The sequence below is a fragment of the Sceloporus occidentalis genome, unplaced genomic scaffold, assembly GCF_023333645.1.
Source record: "Sceloporus occidentalis isolate IW3139 unplaced genomic scaffold, rSceOcc1.0.p SCAF_1, whole genome shotgun sequence".
Taxonomy (NCBI): Eukaryota; Metazoa; Chordata; class Lepidosauria; order Squamata; family Phrynosomatidae; genus Sceloporus; species Sceloporus occidentalis.
In genome coordinates this window covers 181,019,874-181,039,779 of record NW_028316981.1, presented here as the reverse complement: position 1 = coordinate 181,039,779, position 19,906 = coordinate 181,019,874, and the positions used below count along the sequence as shown (strand labels likewise).

Below are 19,906 nucleotides of genomic sequence, written 5' to 3'. Positions count from 1 at the left end.
GTTTGTTGTGGCACCAGAGCTCTCTCACAGAGAAGGCTAAAAAAGCTCACAAAACCACAATTCCCAGCATCCCACAGCACTGAGACGTGGCAGTTAAAAGTGGTGTCAAACTGGATTACATCATTTCTGCATTGTAGATGCAGCCAAAATACCTCAGATGATTCTGTCCACAAATCCTGCAATGCTTTTTTTTTACTTGGGGCCAAAATACACTGGAGAATTAATCCATTTTGAGACTGCTTTAACTGCCATGGCTCAATGTTATGGAATTCTGGGAATTGTAGTTTCTTGTGGCAACAAACCTCTCTGACAGGGAAGGCCTAATGTCTCACAAAACTACAGATCCCAGGGTTCCCTAGCACTGAGCCAGGGCAGCTAAAGCGGGCTCAAACTGGATTATTTCTGCACTGTGTTTTGGACCTCCCTCCTTCGCAGTCAAAGCGCCCTTGGCTCTTTGGAGGGTCAGCTGTTTTGCAGAGGAGGAAGTCAGAGCATAGAGGAAGAGCGTTCCTATTGGCTGTGGCTGATCCTGCTCCGCGTCCTAATTGGCTGCCGCCTCTTGGCCCTCTGGAATCCTGAGTGATTCTCGCGTTCTGATTGGCTACGGCGCGCCGGGGACGCAGGAGCAGGGAGCTGTTGAGCGAGAGGGGCAAAGCAGAGAGAGGAAGATGGCGTTGCGGGAGGTGGCCGGGCTTGTGCTGCTGGGCCTGACGCTGGCGGCGGCGCAGACGGGGCAGGTGCCCTTGCTGGCCTGGTCCAGCCACAGGTACGAAAGCGGTTCCCAGGGAGGTCTGGACTGTATGTAGGCAGACCTCTCAGGAGTCACGCTCCCAGGGTCTCCTAACCCAGCTGTATCCACACTGGAGAAATAACCCGGTTTGACACCACTTTAACAGCCATGACTCAGTGCTATGGAGTTCTGGGAACTGTAGTTTGTTGTGGCACCAGAGATCTCTGACAGAAAAGCCTAAATGTCTCGCAAAACTACAGTTCTCCAGAGCTCTATTGAGGCAAGCCAGTTAAAAGTGGTGTCAAACTGGATTATATCTGCAGTGTGGATGCAGCCAAGGAGGCATGGATTCGCTGTGGGTCTGTACGAAGCATGCAATCCTCCTGGGTTATGTGCGGCATGTTCCCCGCATGGTGATGATTGGAGTGTTTAATGGATGGGCTGCTGACATGATCTTAACTACACACACACACACACACACACACATATATATATATATATATATATACTATACACATCCAGAAAAAAATGCACCTGATTATACCCAGAAAGCTGGCCTTCAGCTCTGAACACACACACAAACACACACACACCCCTACATATGCACACCTACATATACAGTACATACACACACACAGTCACTGCTCCATATCCATGGATGTTTTAACATGGATTCAAGCATCCACAGCTTGAAAATGTTTTTAAAAATACATAAATTCCAAAGAGCAAACCTTGATTTTGTCTTTTTATATAAGGCACACCATTTTACTATGCCACTGTATTTAGTGGGACTTGAGCATCCACAGATTTTGGTATCCATGGTGAGGTCTGGAACCAAACCCCAGTAAATACCAAGGGCCCACTGCATGTATATTTAAAAATGCTGGTTAAGATCACAAGTGAGCAGCCCATCCATTAAACACTCTGACCACAACCAAGGGGGGGGGGGACATGCTGCACATAACACAGGGGGAATACATGCTTAGCATAGACAGGCAGTGAACCCATGCTTCCTTACTTAGTTTCTCTACACAGGGTACACTTTGGATACCAGGGTTCAAATACCTACTGGGCCATGGAAGCCCACTGGGTGACCTTGGGCAAGTCATACCCTCTCAGCCTCCGAGTAGGGCAAAGGCAGACTCACCTCTGAACACATCTTGCCAAGAAAACCCTGTGATATGTTCACCTTAGGGTCTCCATAGGCACACAACAACATAATGTGAATGGAGTGGGTCATATAGGAAGGGAGTGGTGCATTAAAAGTGGAGAGAGTTATAGAGTGAGGTAAAATGGTTATGAACAGGTCTAAATACCCCAAAGGCACCAGATCCCATCTGATATTGGAAGCTAAGCAGGGCACCAGCCCTAGTTAGGACATGGATGGGAGACTGCCAAGGAATGCCAGGTGCTGTAGGCTATATTTCAGAGGAAGAAACTGGCAAACCACCTGTGAGTATTTCTTGCCAAAGAAAACTCTATGAAATTTGTGAGATCGCTATACATCCGACATGAAAGCACATACACATACAAAGTGCTAGCTGAGTAAAAATGGTGTGTTATGGGGAGTGGCAAAGAATAGAAATGTACACTGTTAGTGTTGTGTGGGAGGTTGGTTATGGGGTTCCTGGCATGGCATAGTAGGCAATGATTTTGCTTTTCCTCTTTATGGAAATTAATTTTTGTTTTTTGACATATTTCTTATTTTAACCACAGGGTGAGAGTCAGGCAAATTTAATGGGATTAAATGAAGCAAGAATTAGGAACGTTTGGACTTCAGCTTCCAGAAATTCCACCGCATATGCCTGCCCCCTATGTGGGGGGAGTTGTCCAAAATACTTGAAGGGCCAACATTTCCTTAATGTAGATGAAAGGGACAGAGCTGAGTCTAGTGCTTTCCTTGGCCACAGGCTCAGCTTCTTCCTATCAAAATTATTTGCCACATTAAGTACTTGCAGAAATGTTTCCACTGCATGTATGTGTGGCAGACAGTTGCATCCAGTTCTGCCTTCTGATATATTTACATGTAAACAAGTAAATGTATAATATATAAATATATAAATACAGAGGCTTGCAAATGTATATTTACAGTATCTCGTTGGTCAGTCAGACAATGTCATTGCCCGTACTGCTTGTTATCACTAAAAGCATAGTGTATAGTCAAAGGTTTTCCACAATGGGATAGCTTAAAGAGTGATATTTAGGAAAGAGGAGCAGTTTGGTCTTCCTGTGGCATTGTAGAATCTGCTAAAATTACTTGGTGCGTAGGACAGATAAGAATATCATGCACATGGGATATACCTGGTTCAGTAGCAAGACTCCATCTTTAGAAGAAATACTACAGTCAGCCCTCCCTGTCTGTGCATCTAGGGCAGTTAAAGTGGTCTCAAAGTGGATTATTTCTGCAGTGTGTTTTGGACCTGAGAGGCATAATGCCCCATTGCTGGAAGTAGTCTCTAGTCATTGATCGCCTTATTCTCTGTAGCAATGATTCCTGTCCTTTTAAAGCCATCTATGTTTCATGGTCATCCACTACATCATATGTTACCAAATACTGACTATTTATTCTGTGATTATTTGTCCAAAACTGTCCAGCATTGAACTCTGTTGTGTGACTCAATAGATGCTAGCATTTTGAAAGGGAAAAAAAAACCCTGGTTTGCTTTGTCCAGATCTTGCATAATTTTATACCACTACATTATACTCCTTTTTCCTCTGTTTTCTTTCTTTAGTTGAAGGGCTCCAAACCTTGAAACCTTTCCTCATAGAGGAGCTGCTTCATCTCCTTTGTCACTTGGGTTGCTTTTTTGTCCTTTTCCAGCTCTACAGTAACTCCTTTGAGAGTGCTCTTTTCTGTAACCCCGTGATTCTGTTTATACTTTATAGTTGCAGGAGTTGAAATTATAGTAGTTTCCTCAGTTAGCCTATGGTTTTAGCCCACTCTGACATGTGTCTTTGGAAATTAAAATTGGACTTGGGGGTGGAAAGGGACAGAGCAAAAATTCTCATTGTGCCTCTCTGTCCTTATGTTTTATAATCATACTCCCATAAAAGATAGCAGGATATTCTCACCCTTCCCAGTATTCTAAGGTTGCATCCGCACTGCAGAAATAGTCCAACTCGACACTGCTTTAAATGCTATGGCTCAGTGCTGTGGAATTCTTTTGTGAGATATCTAGCCGCCTCTGTCAAAGGGTTCTGGTGCTGGGGCAAACTGCAAACCGCAATTCCCAGACTTCAATAGCACTGAGCCATGGCATTTAAAGTGTTGTCAAACTGGATTATTTTTGCAGTGCAGATGCAGCCTAAAGCAAGGATGGGCAACTTCAGTGGTTCTGGGGGTCAATTTGTTACCTTGTGGACTTTCCCAAGACCCCATAAACTTACAGAAAATGACAAAAAATTGGAACTGACTGGAGGTTTGCTGCTGCTTTTGAAAAATGGCTATTATTTGATGTTTAAACCATGTGAATGGGGCTATAACATACTTGCAAGTTACAAGTTAACTTGTAAGTTAATACAAGTTAATACAAGTTAACTTGCTATTTAAAAGAGGAAAATTGCCCCTTTGGGGATCCAAAACAAGGTCCAGTTCAGGCACTCTGTAAGGGTCAATGGCCACCAAAACAACCTTGGAGGGGCAGAGTTTGCACACCCTATTTTAAGAGTAGGGGAAGTTGGTTGCCCCAGTCTCAGTGGGGTGATGAACTGGCTCTGCTGAAAGCATTTTGGGCTGGGTTTTAGCACCTTTGCTGGTTCCTTGAAAGTTCTGACTGGAACTCAGAGCAGATTTGTTGCCCCATTCACATCACAGCCACCCATTGTCCCTGAATAAGAGAGCACCTCTGTGTCAGAAACTCATGTCTTCCCGAGCTCTTCTTCTCCTTTTCACCCCTTTGCTTTGCCTGTCTTTTGTGCAACAGATCCTTGTGGTCCCCTTTGGCAGCCCCACATGAGGGACATGTGGTGACAGAAACTCAACTGGCAGCACTACTGGACTCGGCATTAGACGGTGGACCTCACAATGTGTTGCTTTTCCTTCAGGAGAAAGTGAGCATTTGTTTCCTGGCCCTTGGCATATACTGGGATAGGCAAAGAACAGATTGTGGACCACATTCTGGCCCCGGACCCTACTTTTGTAGTTCCACAAAGTCCCCCATTTTAAAAAAAATCACACATTTTTGTCAATTTTTGCCCCCAAACCACAGAGAAACCCTCCAGGTGCATGAAAACACATGAAATATCCCATGCCCCTTCCTGACAAGCACTCCAGAATCCCCAAAATACCTCATTTTTCCTCTGCAGTTCCTCTCAAAATGGGGACAAGAGGTGGCACAATGGAAGTGGAGAGGTAGTTGGGTTTGCTCAAGGTGAGATTGGCATAGCAGGGGAGGGTCACTGCCCCATGGTCCACACCTAGCTGAGCACCTAAGGTATGGGAATCAACCTCTGCAAGTAGTTTTCCTTTCTTAGAGAATCATTGGAATTGTTCTCCAATGAAAGTACTTCAAATCTATGCAGGGAGGATGAGTGTCTTGACAATTGTATTATTTAACCTTGGGCACCCTTCCCCAAGCTGAGGCCCTCCAGATGTGTCAGAGTGCATTTTTTCCCCATCATCCTCACTCACCATGGTTGATTTGATGGTGCATGATGGATTTTGTGATTTGTCACATCTGGATGACCCCAGTTTGGGAAAGGCTGTCTAGGTATATGGGGGGGGGGGGATTAACATGCCACTAAGTAAGTCCTGATGCATTTTTTTCAGGCTCTAAATCCTCTTGTATCATCCTAATCTCTGGGAGTAGAATACTCTTCTGGAAATAACTTCCGTATAATTTGCATTATGCCATAATTGAGTTCACTACCCTGAGACTATTTCTCGTCACTTTTTGAGGTTCAGAAGGAGATTCTGTTATGTATTTTTAACTTATTATCATTTTACACATCACAATGCAGCTTAGATGTAACAATTTACTGGATCAACACCAAAAAAACAATATCTAAAAATCAACCATCTGAATAGTGGTTGTGTTACCCAAGACTTCCAGGAAGATTAAAGCCAGGCCTGGGAGATGGGATTTCACAACAGTCATAGCAGTCAAGGCGAAGAAGCTTCCTAACCCTAGTCATGTGAGCCAGGAGCCTCATGACTTTCCGTTTATCACTTCCTCATACTATTTATCTATTCTCATGCTGTCTGGTCCTCTCTTTGCTAGGACCTCAGATGTTTGAAACAAATTGTAGGGTGCTGGTATTTTCATTTTCATTTTCTCTGTCTGTCTGTTTAAAAGATTTGGTGAAAAATAGGTAGAATAAAAATTTTCCTCTAATCTGGAGTAGCAGGGAATTAGAGAGCGTTTCTTGTCAAACGATGCTCACCTCTTCCCCGACCACAGTCTAGAGCAGTCATGGGCTGTCTTTTACAGAGTATAGCCCTCTCCTTGTTGGTGTCTTTCAAAGTCTGAAAGGCTATCCACTCCAAGTCATTTCAAGATAAACAACTGTAAGAGAGACATCAGAGACAGTGAGTTTGCCCATCACCAGGTAGCACCTGGGTAGCAGGCTTAGCATCAGCAAGCACACTGGTTCACAGTCTTCTATATTCAGATGAGAGGCATTGTAATGCTGTTTAAATGGCAAAAATATCTAATTATGTCTCTGTATGAAGAAATTAAAATATGGCACTTTACGCAAATCAACATCTGATTTTTTTGTTATTAAGAAGTGATATGATAGTCATGTCTAAATACCTGAAGGAATAAAATGTAGAAGATGAAGCAAGCCTGTTTTTCGCTTCTGTAGTGACTATGGCTGCATCTACACTGCAGAATTAATTCAGTTTGACACTACTTTAACTGCCATGGTTCAGTGCTAAGAAACTCGGGGATTTGTAATTTTGTGAGATATTTAGCCTTCTCTGTCAGGGAGCATTGGTACCACAACAAACGTAAATCCCAAGATTCCATAAAATGGAGCCATGACAGTGGTGCCACAACAAACTACAAATCCCATGACAGTTAAAGTGGTGCAAAACTGTATTAATTCTCCAATATGGCAGCAGCCTAGTACACGAACTAAGAGATCCCACCTAACCATCTGGAAGAATTTATTGACTGTAAGAGATGTTTGACAGTGTGATAGACAGCCTCTCCTTCTTTAGAGGTATTTAAACAGTGGTTGGATGGCCCCCCTCTCAGGAGTGCTTTAGTTGTATATCCCCTACATGGCAGGGATTGGACTAGGTGCCACTTGTGTTTTTTCCAACTATATGAGTTTATATGTGAGTAGCTGATCTATCTCCATCCCCAAGACTTTTTTATTCCTTTCATCCATTCTGCTACTAAAATTCTAGCAGCTGACAGACAGTTGGAATGGACAACATGATTGTGTTTAGATATTTTAACATAGTGTCAACTAAAAGCGGCTTTTCCTTTCAGCTCAGTGTTGAAGATTTCACTGCCTATGGAGGGGTATTCGGAAACAAGCCAGACAGCGCCTTCCCCAACCTAGAGGTGAGTAAGTGAGAAATGGTGATTATATATGCTTGGGTAAGTCAGTGATTCCACCACCAGGACCTATGGCAGCCTGATGTATATACATGAATAACAGCACTTTTGATGGTTCACTGCATTCCAGTGAATTGTTCAGCATGTCAAAGAAGGATGTCAAAAGAGGAACTTGAAATACAGTTATGACTTTAAAATCCCATCTAACCAGCAAGAACTCATTTTCCATTCCTCTTTTTCTGTGACCTCCAGTGCTAAGTAAGAACAGCTTGATGATTCCTTTGATTTAGGCACTGTACTAACAGAGGACTGAAGACAAGGAGAAGTAATTTGAGTTCACACTACTGTCTTAAACCTCAGCTTGGAATAGTAAGATTTTACTACTGCTCTCAAAATTTTCCACTCAGCACACTAGTGGCTGTTCTGGCTGGGGAATTCAGGACCTTATAGTCCAAAATAACTCTTCCCAGGCTCAGTACTAAACAGGATGGGGAAGAATATTCCCCACTCCTCATTTTTCAAAACTTTAGAAAATAATTTGAGTTCACAAACTGCTCTCTTTGGACTGCTCTCTTTGATTCTTTAATTGTTGGCATGGCCATTAGTTGTTCATCTGTGGTGAAAAGCTGGTAGACTGCCTCCTTCATTTAGGCCTTTCTTATTGCTCTTGATGAGAGAAACAGTCCCCTTAAAGCATCCTAACAGAATACTGTTAGCTTGAACAGGGGAAAAGCAATGCAATTGACATTTCTCGCTATATCCCTCCTCACACATACTGTACTGGTTTATTTTGGGAAACAACCTTTTTGATCAGGTGTAAGCATGGAAAACTAGAAACTTGAAAAGATCATAAAGAGTAAAGACATACAACTGAGCACTAAAGTCAGAATCATACAAGCCATCATATTCCCTGTCACCAAGTATGGGTATGAAAGCTGGACAGCGAAGAAAGCAGATTTTTAAAAAAATCAGTTCATTTGAGATGTAGTGCTGGAGAAGAGTGCCGAGGACACCATGGATGGCCAAGGAGACAAACAAATGCATCCTTGAACAGATCAAGCCAGAAGTCTCCCTGGAAGCCAAGATGACGAAACTGAGGCTGTTTTACTTCGACCACATCATGAGAAGGCATGACTCAAAAAAGATACAACAATACTAGGCAAGGTGGAGGGGAATAGAAAAAGAGGAAGACAGCATGCTAGATGGATAGACTCAGTTAGGGAGGTCATGGGTATGAACTTACAGGGCCTAAGCTGAGCAGTGGAGGACAGGGTCTTGGAGGTGTCTCATCCATTGAGTTTCTATTAGTTTGGGTCAACTCGAAGGACATTAGCAGCAGCAGCAACAACAACAATAAGAAGCACATTGGATTTTTTTTATGGCTGCAGTTATGCTGATGCTGCTTGATGTTCCTCCTCTTCACCTTCTCTTCCTCCTCATCTTTATGTGTGCCCCACCTTTTCTGCATAACTGAGAGTCAAGTCAGTTTATGATATTTATCTACCCTCACTCAGCCTGTCTATGAAATTTTTAGTCCATTAATGGAGGAGTAGAATTCTAATGGCAGAAAGTACCCCTATTTAATCAACAAAATGGTATATTATTCTTCCCTCACTGTTGAAACAACTTGCTCACCTCCTATTCATTGAAGTGTACATCCTGCCCATTCAGAAATACAGCCCAGCTTTTTATGTAACATGTTGGCTCCTCACAGGCCATCATCCAGTGTTTAAGTGCTTAGGCCACGAGGTGAACTAAACAAACATACTTGTACAGCAAGAAACTGGATGGATTACAATAAAGAAACTGTGTAGACTACAATAAAATTTAAACATTGAAATTACTTTTGCTAGTTATTTCTATATTCTGCTAACCTAAGATGGAATTCTGAAACCCTAAGATGATAATAAATAGGTAGGCTAGGCTTTCCTGAATTAATGTGCATTTGAAGAAACACATTTCTTTAGATGCCTTGAGAGTCACTTTGGAGTCACTAGTGGAGGTGTAAGACTGAATTCTGTAGCACTAAATGAGGGGTGGGCAACTTGTGAATGTCTAGGTGTTGTATTGTAGCTGTCATCATCCCTGACCATTAGCTGGATGGGCTAGGGCCCATGAGCACTGGAGGCTGACAGCATTCTGAGGGCTACAGGCTTCTCATTCCTGCAGAAATAATGAATAGGTGAGGGACAGGGAAGCTCATGATCACTTTATAGCTCGTGTCCTGTTGGCAATAGCAATGACTCTTCTCCTCTGTTTCCCAACAGAATGCGCTAGGTGCAGCTCCCTCTTCCTTAGTGCTTCCCTCTGTGGACTGGTTTGCAGCGAGTGCTGTCCCTGCATTTTTGAAGGCCAAGTTGGGCATCTCGCCCCTCCATGTGGATCAAAACACCCTTCAGGAGCTGCGTCTCAATGCCAGCTTACCTGCCTTGCTGTTGATACGACTGCCATACACCACTGGGTATGTAACCTGCCTTTTGGCAGCTTTCCTGATATTGCTGAGGGGCAAAGTGCTTTTCTCTCTGCATCACCAGGTGCAAAGAGAGATGTGTGTAGCTGTAAATCTGCTAGGGTGGCTTGCATGCCCAGAATTCACTATTTGACATTGGTTTTACTATCATTTTAGAAAACATGTTTCTAGCACCAGAGAGTTGCTGAATTTGACATTTGAGCTGTCAATGTTTATCCTCCCAAAATCTCAACCTCATCAATGTGTTTTTCAGCGTCTAGTATCAACCTGTACAGCCTGCTCATGTTTCTTGGGATCCGTACTTCCTTCTTCTTCAAGTGTGAATGGATACATCCCTGTCCTGAACTAGCCAGTTGTCAAGCACATTTTATTTCCCCTAGCATTTCAAGTAATTCAATGCTGGCACACAGGCTTAGATGTTTGATCAGTTGCCAAGAGTGTAGACCTCCTTCTTTCTTTTCCAGTGAGAGGCAAGCTAGTTCTAAAGGCAGCCTACCTGTTCACAAAAGGTAGGAAATGAAATCATATGGCACTCCAGATATTGAACTGCAACTCTCAATATTCTTCACCATTGGATATACTACCTAGGACTGCATCTGCACTGCAGAAATAATACAGCTTGACACCACTTTAACTGCCATGGCTCCATCCTGTGGAATTCTGAGATTTTGTAATTTTGTCAGATGATTAGCCTTCTCTACATAGAGTTCTGGTGCCACAACAAACCACAGATCCCAGGATTCCATAGCATTGAGCAACAGTAGTTAAACAGTGTCAAACTACACTATTTCTGCAATGCAGATGCAGCCTTCTTGGTGTTGCAGTTCAATAATAACTTGAGTGCCCACTCGTGAAAAGGGAGACATTGACATTTTGTAGGAGTTTAGTTTTCATACTGAAAGGGAACACGTTAACAGTAATCTTCCTCCTTTTTCTTTCTTCTTTACTCCTACAGTTCAAGTTTGATGGCCCCAAAAGAAGTTCTAACCAGCAATGGTGAGCAAAAGCAAGGAATCCGTAACTCAGTGGGGAGGAATGGCCCCTTAAGGCACTTAGGGATGGGCATGTTGGGTTTAATATTCACTCTCTGAGAGAGTCCACCAGGTGTTAGCCTGGTCAAATGCTTGGCTGATGTTAATGCTGGATGGGAAGTTGCCCTTGTATTTACTGTCTGACCAGATGCATGTTGTCTGAAAGCTGTAAAATATGAATGTTTCTGAAATGATTAATGCATTCAAACAAACAGCCCAGTGTTCTGTGGGAAGAGGCAGCAGCACTTTATGGCAGTCAGAAAGTTTGATGTGAGGCAGACTGGCAAAGAGGGAGGTGGGTAAATAGGAGGAGAAACTGAGGAAGTGAGTGTCACTGCTTGAGTCAGGAATCTGTTCATATGCATGTTCATCTGTCCTATGCATGAGAGGATACAGGCTTTGGGATAGAGATTTTCTGCCATTTTCTTCTTTAACAAGATTTCTCCATGCAGATGAAATCCTAGGGCAGGTTCTAAGTGCCCTTCAATCAGAGGACATTCCCTATACTGCTATCCTGACTGCTTTACGGCCTTCAAGGGTATGTGGACCTTCTGATTCCTGTGCTGCTTTGGTTGACTACTTGATCCATTCATGGGAATGAATGTGACTGCCCTGACATTTCATTTGTCATTATTATTATTATTATTATTATTATTATTATACAACTTTATTTATATAACACTGTAGATTTACACAGTGCTATACATACAATAAAAATTGATAAAAATGAAACCTGCCAATGGCATACATTCTACAGGAAAATAACAAAATACATATAAAACAATAGATAATAATACAAGATAGCCCTAGATAAAATAAGCAAGCAACAAATTAAAAACATCGAATATCCCATATCAAAGCAAAGCATGTATACCCTCCCTTTTAGATCCCAGACAGGATCCTTAGGTATCTTTGTAATAGGAATACTATATAGATATTTAACTCTTTCTCTTGTCCTTGTTCTTGTTCTCTCAGCTATCATTCTGCTCTCTTCTCACATTATTTCTTTGGGTTTAATGAGGATAATATATAGGTTGTCTTGTTCTAATTTTGTTTGCTTTGAGCCTGGTAAACCTGTGCTTCTTAAGCTGTCTGATGTTGGGGACTGACAGGAGTTTTCCCCACTCAGTATGTCAGGGACTGGCACCATATTTATGCTTATTAGTTAAAAGTCTTTTTTTCCTTCCTGGAACCTTAGAACCAATAGCCTGAAGGCTAGGACTGATCCCTGGTCTACCACTTGTAGCATTGTTGCAAACCACTCAGAGAACTTGGTTATAGGGCAACTTATGCCTTGTTGCAACCTGTGCTTTGAGCATGCAGTGGCTTAGTGGTTAAGACGCATTCTGATGATGGGAAGATCAGAACGTTGGCAGTTTAAGGCCCGAGTGCCACATAATGGGGTGAGCCCCTGTCACTAGTCCCAGCTTCTGCCAGCTTAGCAGTGGGGATCCCACAGCGGATGTCATCCAGTGCGAGGAGTGGGACTACTGGGGGGCAGGACTTCCAGGCAAGACTTCCAGTTTTACTTCTGGGACTGGAAAAACGGTCACATGGGCGGGGGAAAGCACCCATGCGGGCTGGGAGGAGCACCATACAGGTGGGGGAAAAAGCTGCCCATGATCCACCTGGGCTGGAGACACCCCCCTGAGGCCCGGAGACCCTCACGAGACCCAGAGCAGCAGTTGCACGGCCCCAAGGGGCACCCCACAGGCCCACAGAGCATAGGTGGGGGGACAACCAGGTGTCACCCCCCTTCTGGGAAGTCAACCTATGTGGTCCTCACCCCCTGCGCCCCTTAGTGATGCCACTGCAACCTAGCAATTCTAAAGCCTGCAGATGCAAGTAGATAAATAGGTACTACCTCGGTGGGAAAGTAACAGCATTAGGTGCAGTCATGCTGGCCACGTGATCACCAGAGTAGTCTTTGGACAACACTAGCTCTATGGCTTAGTAATGGAGATTAGCACCATTTCCTACAGTCAGTTACGACCAGACTTTCATGTCAAGGGACTACCTTTATCTTTACCATTTATGCCTTGTATAAAATAAATAAACATTTGACCTCCAGGTTGTTCGGGATGTGTCTGATTTGGCCCCAGAGAGATTGGGCCGACAGTTGCTCCAGAAGGAGACTACAGTTGCACCGGTCCGTTACCCTAAAACTGGGACCCCACAGATACTCTTCTGGGCCAGCAACTTCTCGGTGGCTATCAACGACACATGGCACGACCTTACTAAACTCACATTTGGAGTCCCTGTTGATGTGGAGAAGTCTAAATGGATGTTCAATTCTTCTGAGTGAGTTGAGGGGAAGGGATAGGAGGGCAGGGGAAAAGGTTTTTAATGGACAATGGAAGAAGGACAGAGCTGGAGGTGATTGCATGAAGTGATGCATTGTGTTGCATCTTAGCAATCAGGGTGCTGAGGATCAAGGTGTGTGTTTAGGTGTTCATATGTTGCATATGTGTATGTTGTACTAAAAAACCCAGCCAAATTAAGATTTGAAATTAAACTGTGCTTGCCAATCTGTTTATATGACTTATCTGTTATCATTCTACTTCACCTACTCAAGGTAGGTATGTTACTAAGCCCTTTCTTAGTCCTCTTCAACATAGTGCCCGCCAGATATAGTAGACTATGTTATTCCTGGACAGCTTTTTCTTAAATATGCAAAAGTTAAAAACAAAAAACTACTACGTAATATAAAGCATCAGCACCTCACTGAGAACAAATGATAAGGATAATCTGTTGGCCTAAGGGCAGTATTTAAAATCATCCAATTTTACTCCATAAAATGCCTGGGAATAGAAACTTGGCCATAAAGGAGATAGTGTTGGGACCAAGCAGATTTTCCTTGGGAAAGCATTCCATAGACAGAAACCAATTAATAGAAAGACCCTCTTAGTTTCCCTTTCTCTTCACAGATAGGAACATAATTTCAGGGTCTTGACCAGAGATACCCACATTTCCCCCCAGAAGAGTTTTTCCCTGCAGTGTGATAGATGCTTGACTTAGAGATGCACATGTACACAGCTTGATTTTTGGGATACTGTCCTATATTTTTCATCTGCCAAGTAACAAATTCTGTGCTTACATGATCTAATCATATACTTGGTTTTTACAGCCCTCGCTAAGGAAAAGTGAAATGTGGGGTGGAGAAGTACTGTTTTTGAAGGATAATGTGAGTTTTGACTGATGGATATCTGTGCTTTTGAATATTTATATTGCTTCCTTTCCATATTTTAGGTTAGTACTGAGTTATCCCGATGTGGGTGGGCAACCCTTAACAGTCACGTAAGTACAGTGCACACATCCTCTTCTCCAGTTCTTTTCTTATGCTAACTGCCATCATTTTCTAGCAATTGGTCTTTGTCCTTTTAAATGTATGGAGATAATTAGCTATGCTGAATTTCTGTCCTCATCAAATTTGGAAGACTACCTCACTCACAGACTTTTATTGATAAGGATAATGCAATCTCCACTTGGATACAGACATACCTTTTGGCTTTTCCTGTGTTTTTATTTCCATTTGACACATTTACCAAGTAATCAGCTTGTTGTAGTAGTTTGAGTGTTGGATTACTGCTCTGGAGACCAGGGTTCGATTCCCTGCTCAGCCATGAAACCCACTGGGTGACCTTGAGCAAGTCACATGCTCTCAGGCGAAGGCAATGGCAAACCTCCTCTGAACAAATCTTGCCAAGAAAAACCCATGATAGGATCACTTTAGGGCTGCCATATGTTGTAAATGACTTGAAGGCACACAGCCAATCAACAGTCTTCTAGAAAAGGCTGGGTGGTATGACCCAGGCTTTATCTGCCCCTCCCCACCCTCCACAAGCTCAGGCAAATTGATAGGCAAGGTTTTGTTTCTTTTCCTAGTGCAGACATAGTAGCATTGGGGACAATCAAGATCTGTCTCCTTTTGAATCCAGGGAGATAAATAAGAAGGGTTTGGAAATTAGATGGTGGTGGGGAGAAAGGGATTACTTCACTGGGTATTATACATCTCATGATATGGCACATTGCAGAGAGGGATTTTTTTTAGAGAAGTAGGTGACTAGGAGCCTTAAGAGCTCTTCAAGCTGATCTTTCCCATCTGTTATTATTATTATTATTAACCTTTATTTATAAAGCGCTGTAAATTTACACAGCGCTGTACATACAATCTTTTTAATTAGATGGTTCCCTGCCCTCAGGCTTACAATCTAAAAAGACATGACACAAAAGGAGAAGGGAGTGGTGGTGGGGAAGGGGATCAGGTCAAGCAGTTCTTCTCTACCGCCAAGGCCTGGACCAAGACAGATGGACCAGAGGGAGGGCTTGGCTTCTTGGAGCTAGCCTGCCTCTCTCTCCCTCAAGATGGTGGCTGAAGGGAGGGCTTGTCTTCTTCCAGGCAGGCCTGTTGGAGCTAGCCTGCCTTTCTCTCTCTCAAGATGGTGGATGAAGGGAGGGCTTTTCTTCTTTCAGGCAGGCCTCTTGGAGCTAGCCTGCCTCTCTCTCCCTCAAGATGATGACTGAAGGGAGGGCTTGTGTTCCATTTTACTTTCTTTGCATCTTCCCCATCTGTCTCCCAGGTTCAGCATGACAAACCGCTTCTACTCCGTTTCAGCACGGCACTGGTTTACTGTCCAAACTGTGCAGCTTCACAGGCCTCCAAATCCCCCAGCAGTCTTCAATGCCACCCAGATGACAGCACCCAGCAACTATTCATTCAGCTGTGCCCATGTCAGTAATCAGCCGGCCTCTGGGGCCATCTTGGTACCCCACACCAATGCCCACCACTGGAAGGTGGTGATAATGAATTTTCAGGTATGCTGTGATGGTACAATATATTCTTGTAGGTTTAGAATAGTGTGTTGGCGCTTGATGGAAAGTTTTATCCCTTTTGGAAGACATCACATCCATACTTTCCAAATAGTGTGTTGTTCTGTGTCTCCATCATTGGATCACCTCTTTATTTCATAAGCTCTTCCGGCACCAGGAAGTGGCTGGTCATTGCTTGTTTTCTTTGATTTAATTTTGAATTGTACCAGGATACAAGCTGTATACCCTGCCTTCTTGTGGTGGGGGTGGGAATTATATAATCTTTCAGAGGTGTTGGACAACAATTCCTAGCAGCACCATTGGTGAGGGATGCTGGGAATTTCAGTTCAGACCTGGAGGACCACACAGTTCCCACCCCTGTCTTCTATGGTTTGCAAATGGCAGCTAAACTAGAACTGGGTCTTGTTCTATACTATCATGATGCATGTTACTTTTTGACTGTGACTTATAGAATCTCCCAGCCAGTAACATTCCCAAAATGAATGATGAAATAAGTTGACTTCCTTTTGGGATGTTGTAAGTTGTGGGGTGCAGCTGAAATTAGACTCCATCACTAATGTGTTCACTTGTTCCTTTCAGATCCAGAGCTTCAACGTGACAGGCGAACAATTCTCCTATGCCAGTGACTGTGCTGGCTTCTTCTCTCCTGGAATTTGGATGGGTTTGCTGACCTCCCTGTTGCTTGTTGCCATTTTCACCTATGGCCTCCACATGGTCATGAGTCTCAAGACTATGGACCGTTTTGATGACCCCAAAGGGCCTACCATCTCTGTGCCCCAGACCGAGTAACTCCCTCCTCTTGTAGCCATACTGGGCTTGTTCTGCTCTTTCCACCCATTGCCACATCCTCACAACAAAATCCATTAAGATCCTGTTTGGTCCAGCCCCATATCTTTTTCTATCTTCAGGTTCCCTTTCCCAGTAGTTGCTTCCCCATTAACATCCCTTTATCACTTCTTCTGTGCTTCTGATATTTTCCCACTACCCCAGCTTCAAATGATCCAGTGGATGTGGTGGAAATAAGGGGGATGTGTAGTTTTCCAACGGATGGAAAAGCAAATCCTGCATGAAGTGCAGTGTCTCAGCTGTCTGCCATGAACTTTGCTGAGGGCAGAACTCTTCAGGGACACATTGTCATCCCTTTGGGTTTCCAGTGGAACAAAAGTAGTCTTGCCTTGTAATGTGATGTACATGCTCTCCTACATTGTTGTGTTAAATGTCTCTATCTCACCCAGATCTTCTTACGTAGTGTTTAGATGGTCCTTCTCTCTTCCCCCATTCCTCATTTATTTATTTTATTTTTTGGTTCTTGTGATTACTTCTGTTTACAGTGACTCAGTATTTGGGATTCCGTGCTGCTGCTGTTCAGGGGTGAGTGGGGTTTCCTTCCTATAACCCCTGCTATTTCATCAACTTGAAAGATGTGAATAAATGACAAATAGTCAAATCTGTCTGCGTGTGGGTCTGAGAGAGGGACTCTTGGGTGTTGTGCAAGGAAACAAATCCCTAAAGCACCTTTTGTTTCTAAGCCATTGGATAGTGACTTACTACTCAGTCTTACCTCTCCCCCAACCCAAACCCCTTATTGTAAGTTTCAAAGACCAATGGGTTGATAGCCTACCCTCTGATAAATTTGGGAATATGTTAAGGTTTTGTTTTATTACAGTATATATTCATCTGTAAGTTGAGAAATTTATGCCCAAAATTGACTCCAAAATCTCAGGTCAACCTATTTATGGGTCAGTATTGTAATGTGGTAACAGCTCTTTCAGATTTCCCCATGTGATCGGGAGAGCACTTTCTTTCTCTTTTGAGCCAAACAGAAAGAGTCCTGGGCAATTAATTGCTTTTAAACAAAGCTAAAACGCTAAGCAAAAAGCCTCAATTAGAGTCCCTCTCTCTGTGTGTACACATACACACACTGAAGGAGCCTCCAACTTTGCGCGCACACATATATACACACACTGAAGGAGCCTCAAGGTATCCACCGGTCATGGCAAAATCCATAATTTTTGCACTAAAATCTGCCCTCGACTTATACATGAGGTCGACTTATAGTTGAGTATATATGGTACCTATATGTTAGAGTTCAACATTTGTTGAATCTTGAGGATATATTAAGGTTCAACACTTAACATAATATGAATCTTAACATATTTGTTGAACATATAGATGCAGTATAAAGATTTGTTTGCCTTACCCTGTGCTATGGTAAGCAATTGTAGGGAGTCCAAAGACCAGTCCCCTGAACTCTTCTCCAACAATACTCTGAAATACTTTTACCTTCATCAGTATCATTCCCAAAATGGTGACAGGAACTGATGTCATCTCACTTGCTGCGACTATTTTAGAAGGGATTCTGCTAAATATAGAGGTATTTGGGGATTCTGGAAGGACTTTGTGGGGTGGAGTGTTTTTACACATTTTGGGTATTCATGTGTTTTCAGGCAAAAAATAATGGTGGAAATACTGCCTTTTTTTTTTTTTTTTAGGAGTTTAGGATCTTAAGGGGTGCAAAAATGGGGTCCAGGAGCTGCATTTTGGGGCAGACCAAAAATTAGAGTAAAGCTAAAGAGGAACACTAAACCAACTATTGTGCCAAAATACAACCTGAAGAACATTCCCGTAGAATTTAAATGTAATTTAAAAAAAAACAGATTTGCACTATTAAGCCTAACTGATTGTGAACCAGAAGAACTCTGGACTGCATCATCATGGAGGAGCTAAAAAAGAAACTCTGCAGCCAAAAAGAAATAGAAGTCTCAATGAATGGAAGATGAAACTCTTCAAGCAGTTAAGGACACATGAAAAGCAAAAGTAGAAAGGGATAAATAAGGTCAGAACGCTGAATGCAATTGTTCAGCAACTTGTGTGCAGGGACAAAGAGAACTACTATAATAATGTAGAGAAGCGGAAGATAACAACAAAAGGAAGAGATTCCTTCAACAAGATGTGAAAAATCAAAAGGAAATTTAAAACAAAAGTGGGGATGCTTCTACAATCAGCAGGGGAACACATTATATGACCAAGCTAAAATAAAAAGACCATGGGAACAATACACAGAAGGAACTATATAAAAGAGATGAACAGATGACATTCATTTGAGGAAGAACCACATGAAGACAAAGCTTATATTTTAGAAAGCGAAGTGGAAGCTGCACAGAGAGCACACAGGAGAAATAAAAATTACCGAGGAACAGATGGCATACTAATAGAGCTGCTTCAGTCTCCAGAAACAGAATCTATTCTTAGTTCAGTCAATCAATCAATCAGTGTTTACTGATTAGCCCTTAACACAAAAGGAGATAAAACACGCTATAAAAAATCTATAGAAGTTCTATAGAAATTAGAAAAAGCTAAATATAATAAATCTAAAATATGAATAAACTACTATACAGATGCCATGTGAATGCCATACAATTTAAGTACAAAACCCTTAAATGAAACAAAATTATAAAACTTGATTATAAAAATCTATATAAAAGATTCAAAATTAAAAAATGGGTAAAATAGAGAGGGGGAAAATACAGCTTTAAAATGATAGTACATAAAGCAAAAGATTGAACATCAGTTACACATCAAAATTCCTCATTACCTCTACAGTTGACCCCAATTGTCCCCACATATCTAGCTCTCAACTGTATTGCTTTACATAGAAACTGAGCTGTGATAATAGATATTTTTGAATCTTGACCACTCATGAAGTAAGAAGTTCTAAGATGGGTATCCCAGACCATTGATCATTTGATATAGGGACCAAGATACTGCTCTCTTTCCTGTTGGTACAAATTACACTTCAATAGAATATGAGCTAAATCTTCAATCTCTCGGTCTCCCCACAAATACAAGTTCGCTCATCATAAGGAATACCATTATATCTACCATATCTTACCATTGTGTCAAGCTGATCAAATCTAGCTCGAGTAAATGCCTCCCTCAGTTATTTTGGCATTTCCATTTTTAGATAGTTAAGTCTTTGAAAAGTGCATTTAAAATGGTTCAGCCATTTAAATTGCCTACCTTACTAAGGGTGGCTATATCTTTTTGGGCCTCGATATCCTGAATTCTCTTGTCTCGCACCCTTTTTTGCTTGCTCATTGATTATGCAGGTTACAGGGAGACCACAGCTCATAATAAAGTTTGTTATTTATCTAAACCAAGAGGACTCAAGATGGGATTGAGATTGTTCTAAGAGACATAATTTTGGTAGTCTATTTGGCCCCATTTCATTTATTTTACACTAATAGTTAAACACTTTGATTTTGGCTTGCGAATGAATTGAATATATTTCTAGTTCTGCTCTAACAGCAGCCGCGGATGTCCTCTTGTCCACACC

At 42.3% G+C, this 19,906-nt stretch overlaps 1 protein-coding gene across 1 annotated transcript; it reads left to right on the top strand.

The window, feature by feature from the left end:
* Positions 1–634: 634 nt before the first annotated feature.
* LOC149322936 (V-type proton ATPase subunit S1-like) lies at positions 635–17,021 on the top strand. The gene is made up of 10 exons (XM_089485039.1): positions 635–766; positions 4,654–4,780; positions 7,171–7,245; positions 9,507–9,700; positions 10,665–10,705; positions 11,193–11,278; positions 12,812–13,041; positions 13,990–14,037; positions 15,321–15,555; positions 16,150–17,021. The coding sequence occupies exons 1-10, from the start codon at positions 669–671 to the stop codon at positions 16,357–16,359; spliced, it is 1,344 nt and encodes a 447-aa protein (XP_089341165.1). The 5' UTR covers positions 635–668; the 3' UTR covers positions 16,360–17,021.
* The last annotated feature ends 2,885 nt before the right edge of the window (positions 17,022–19,906 follow it).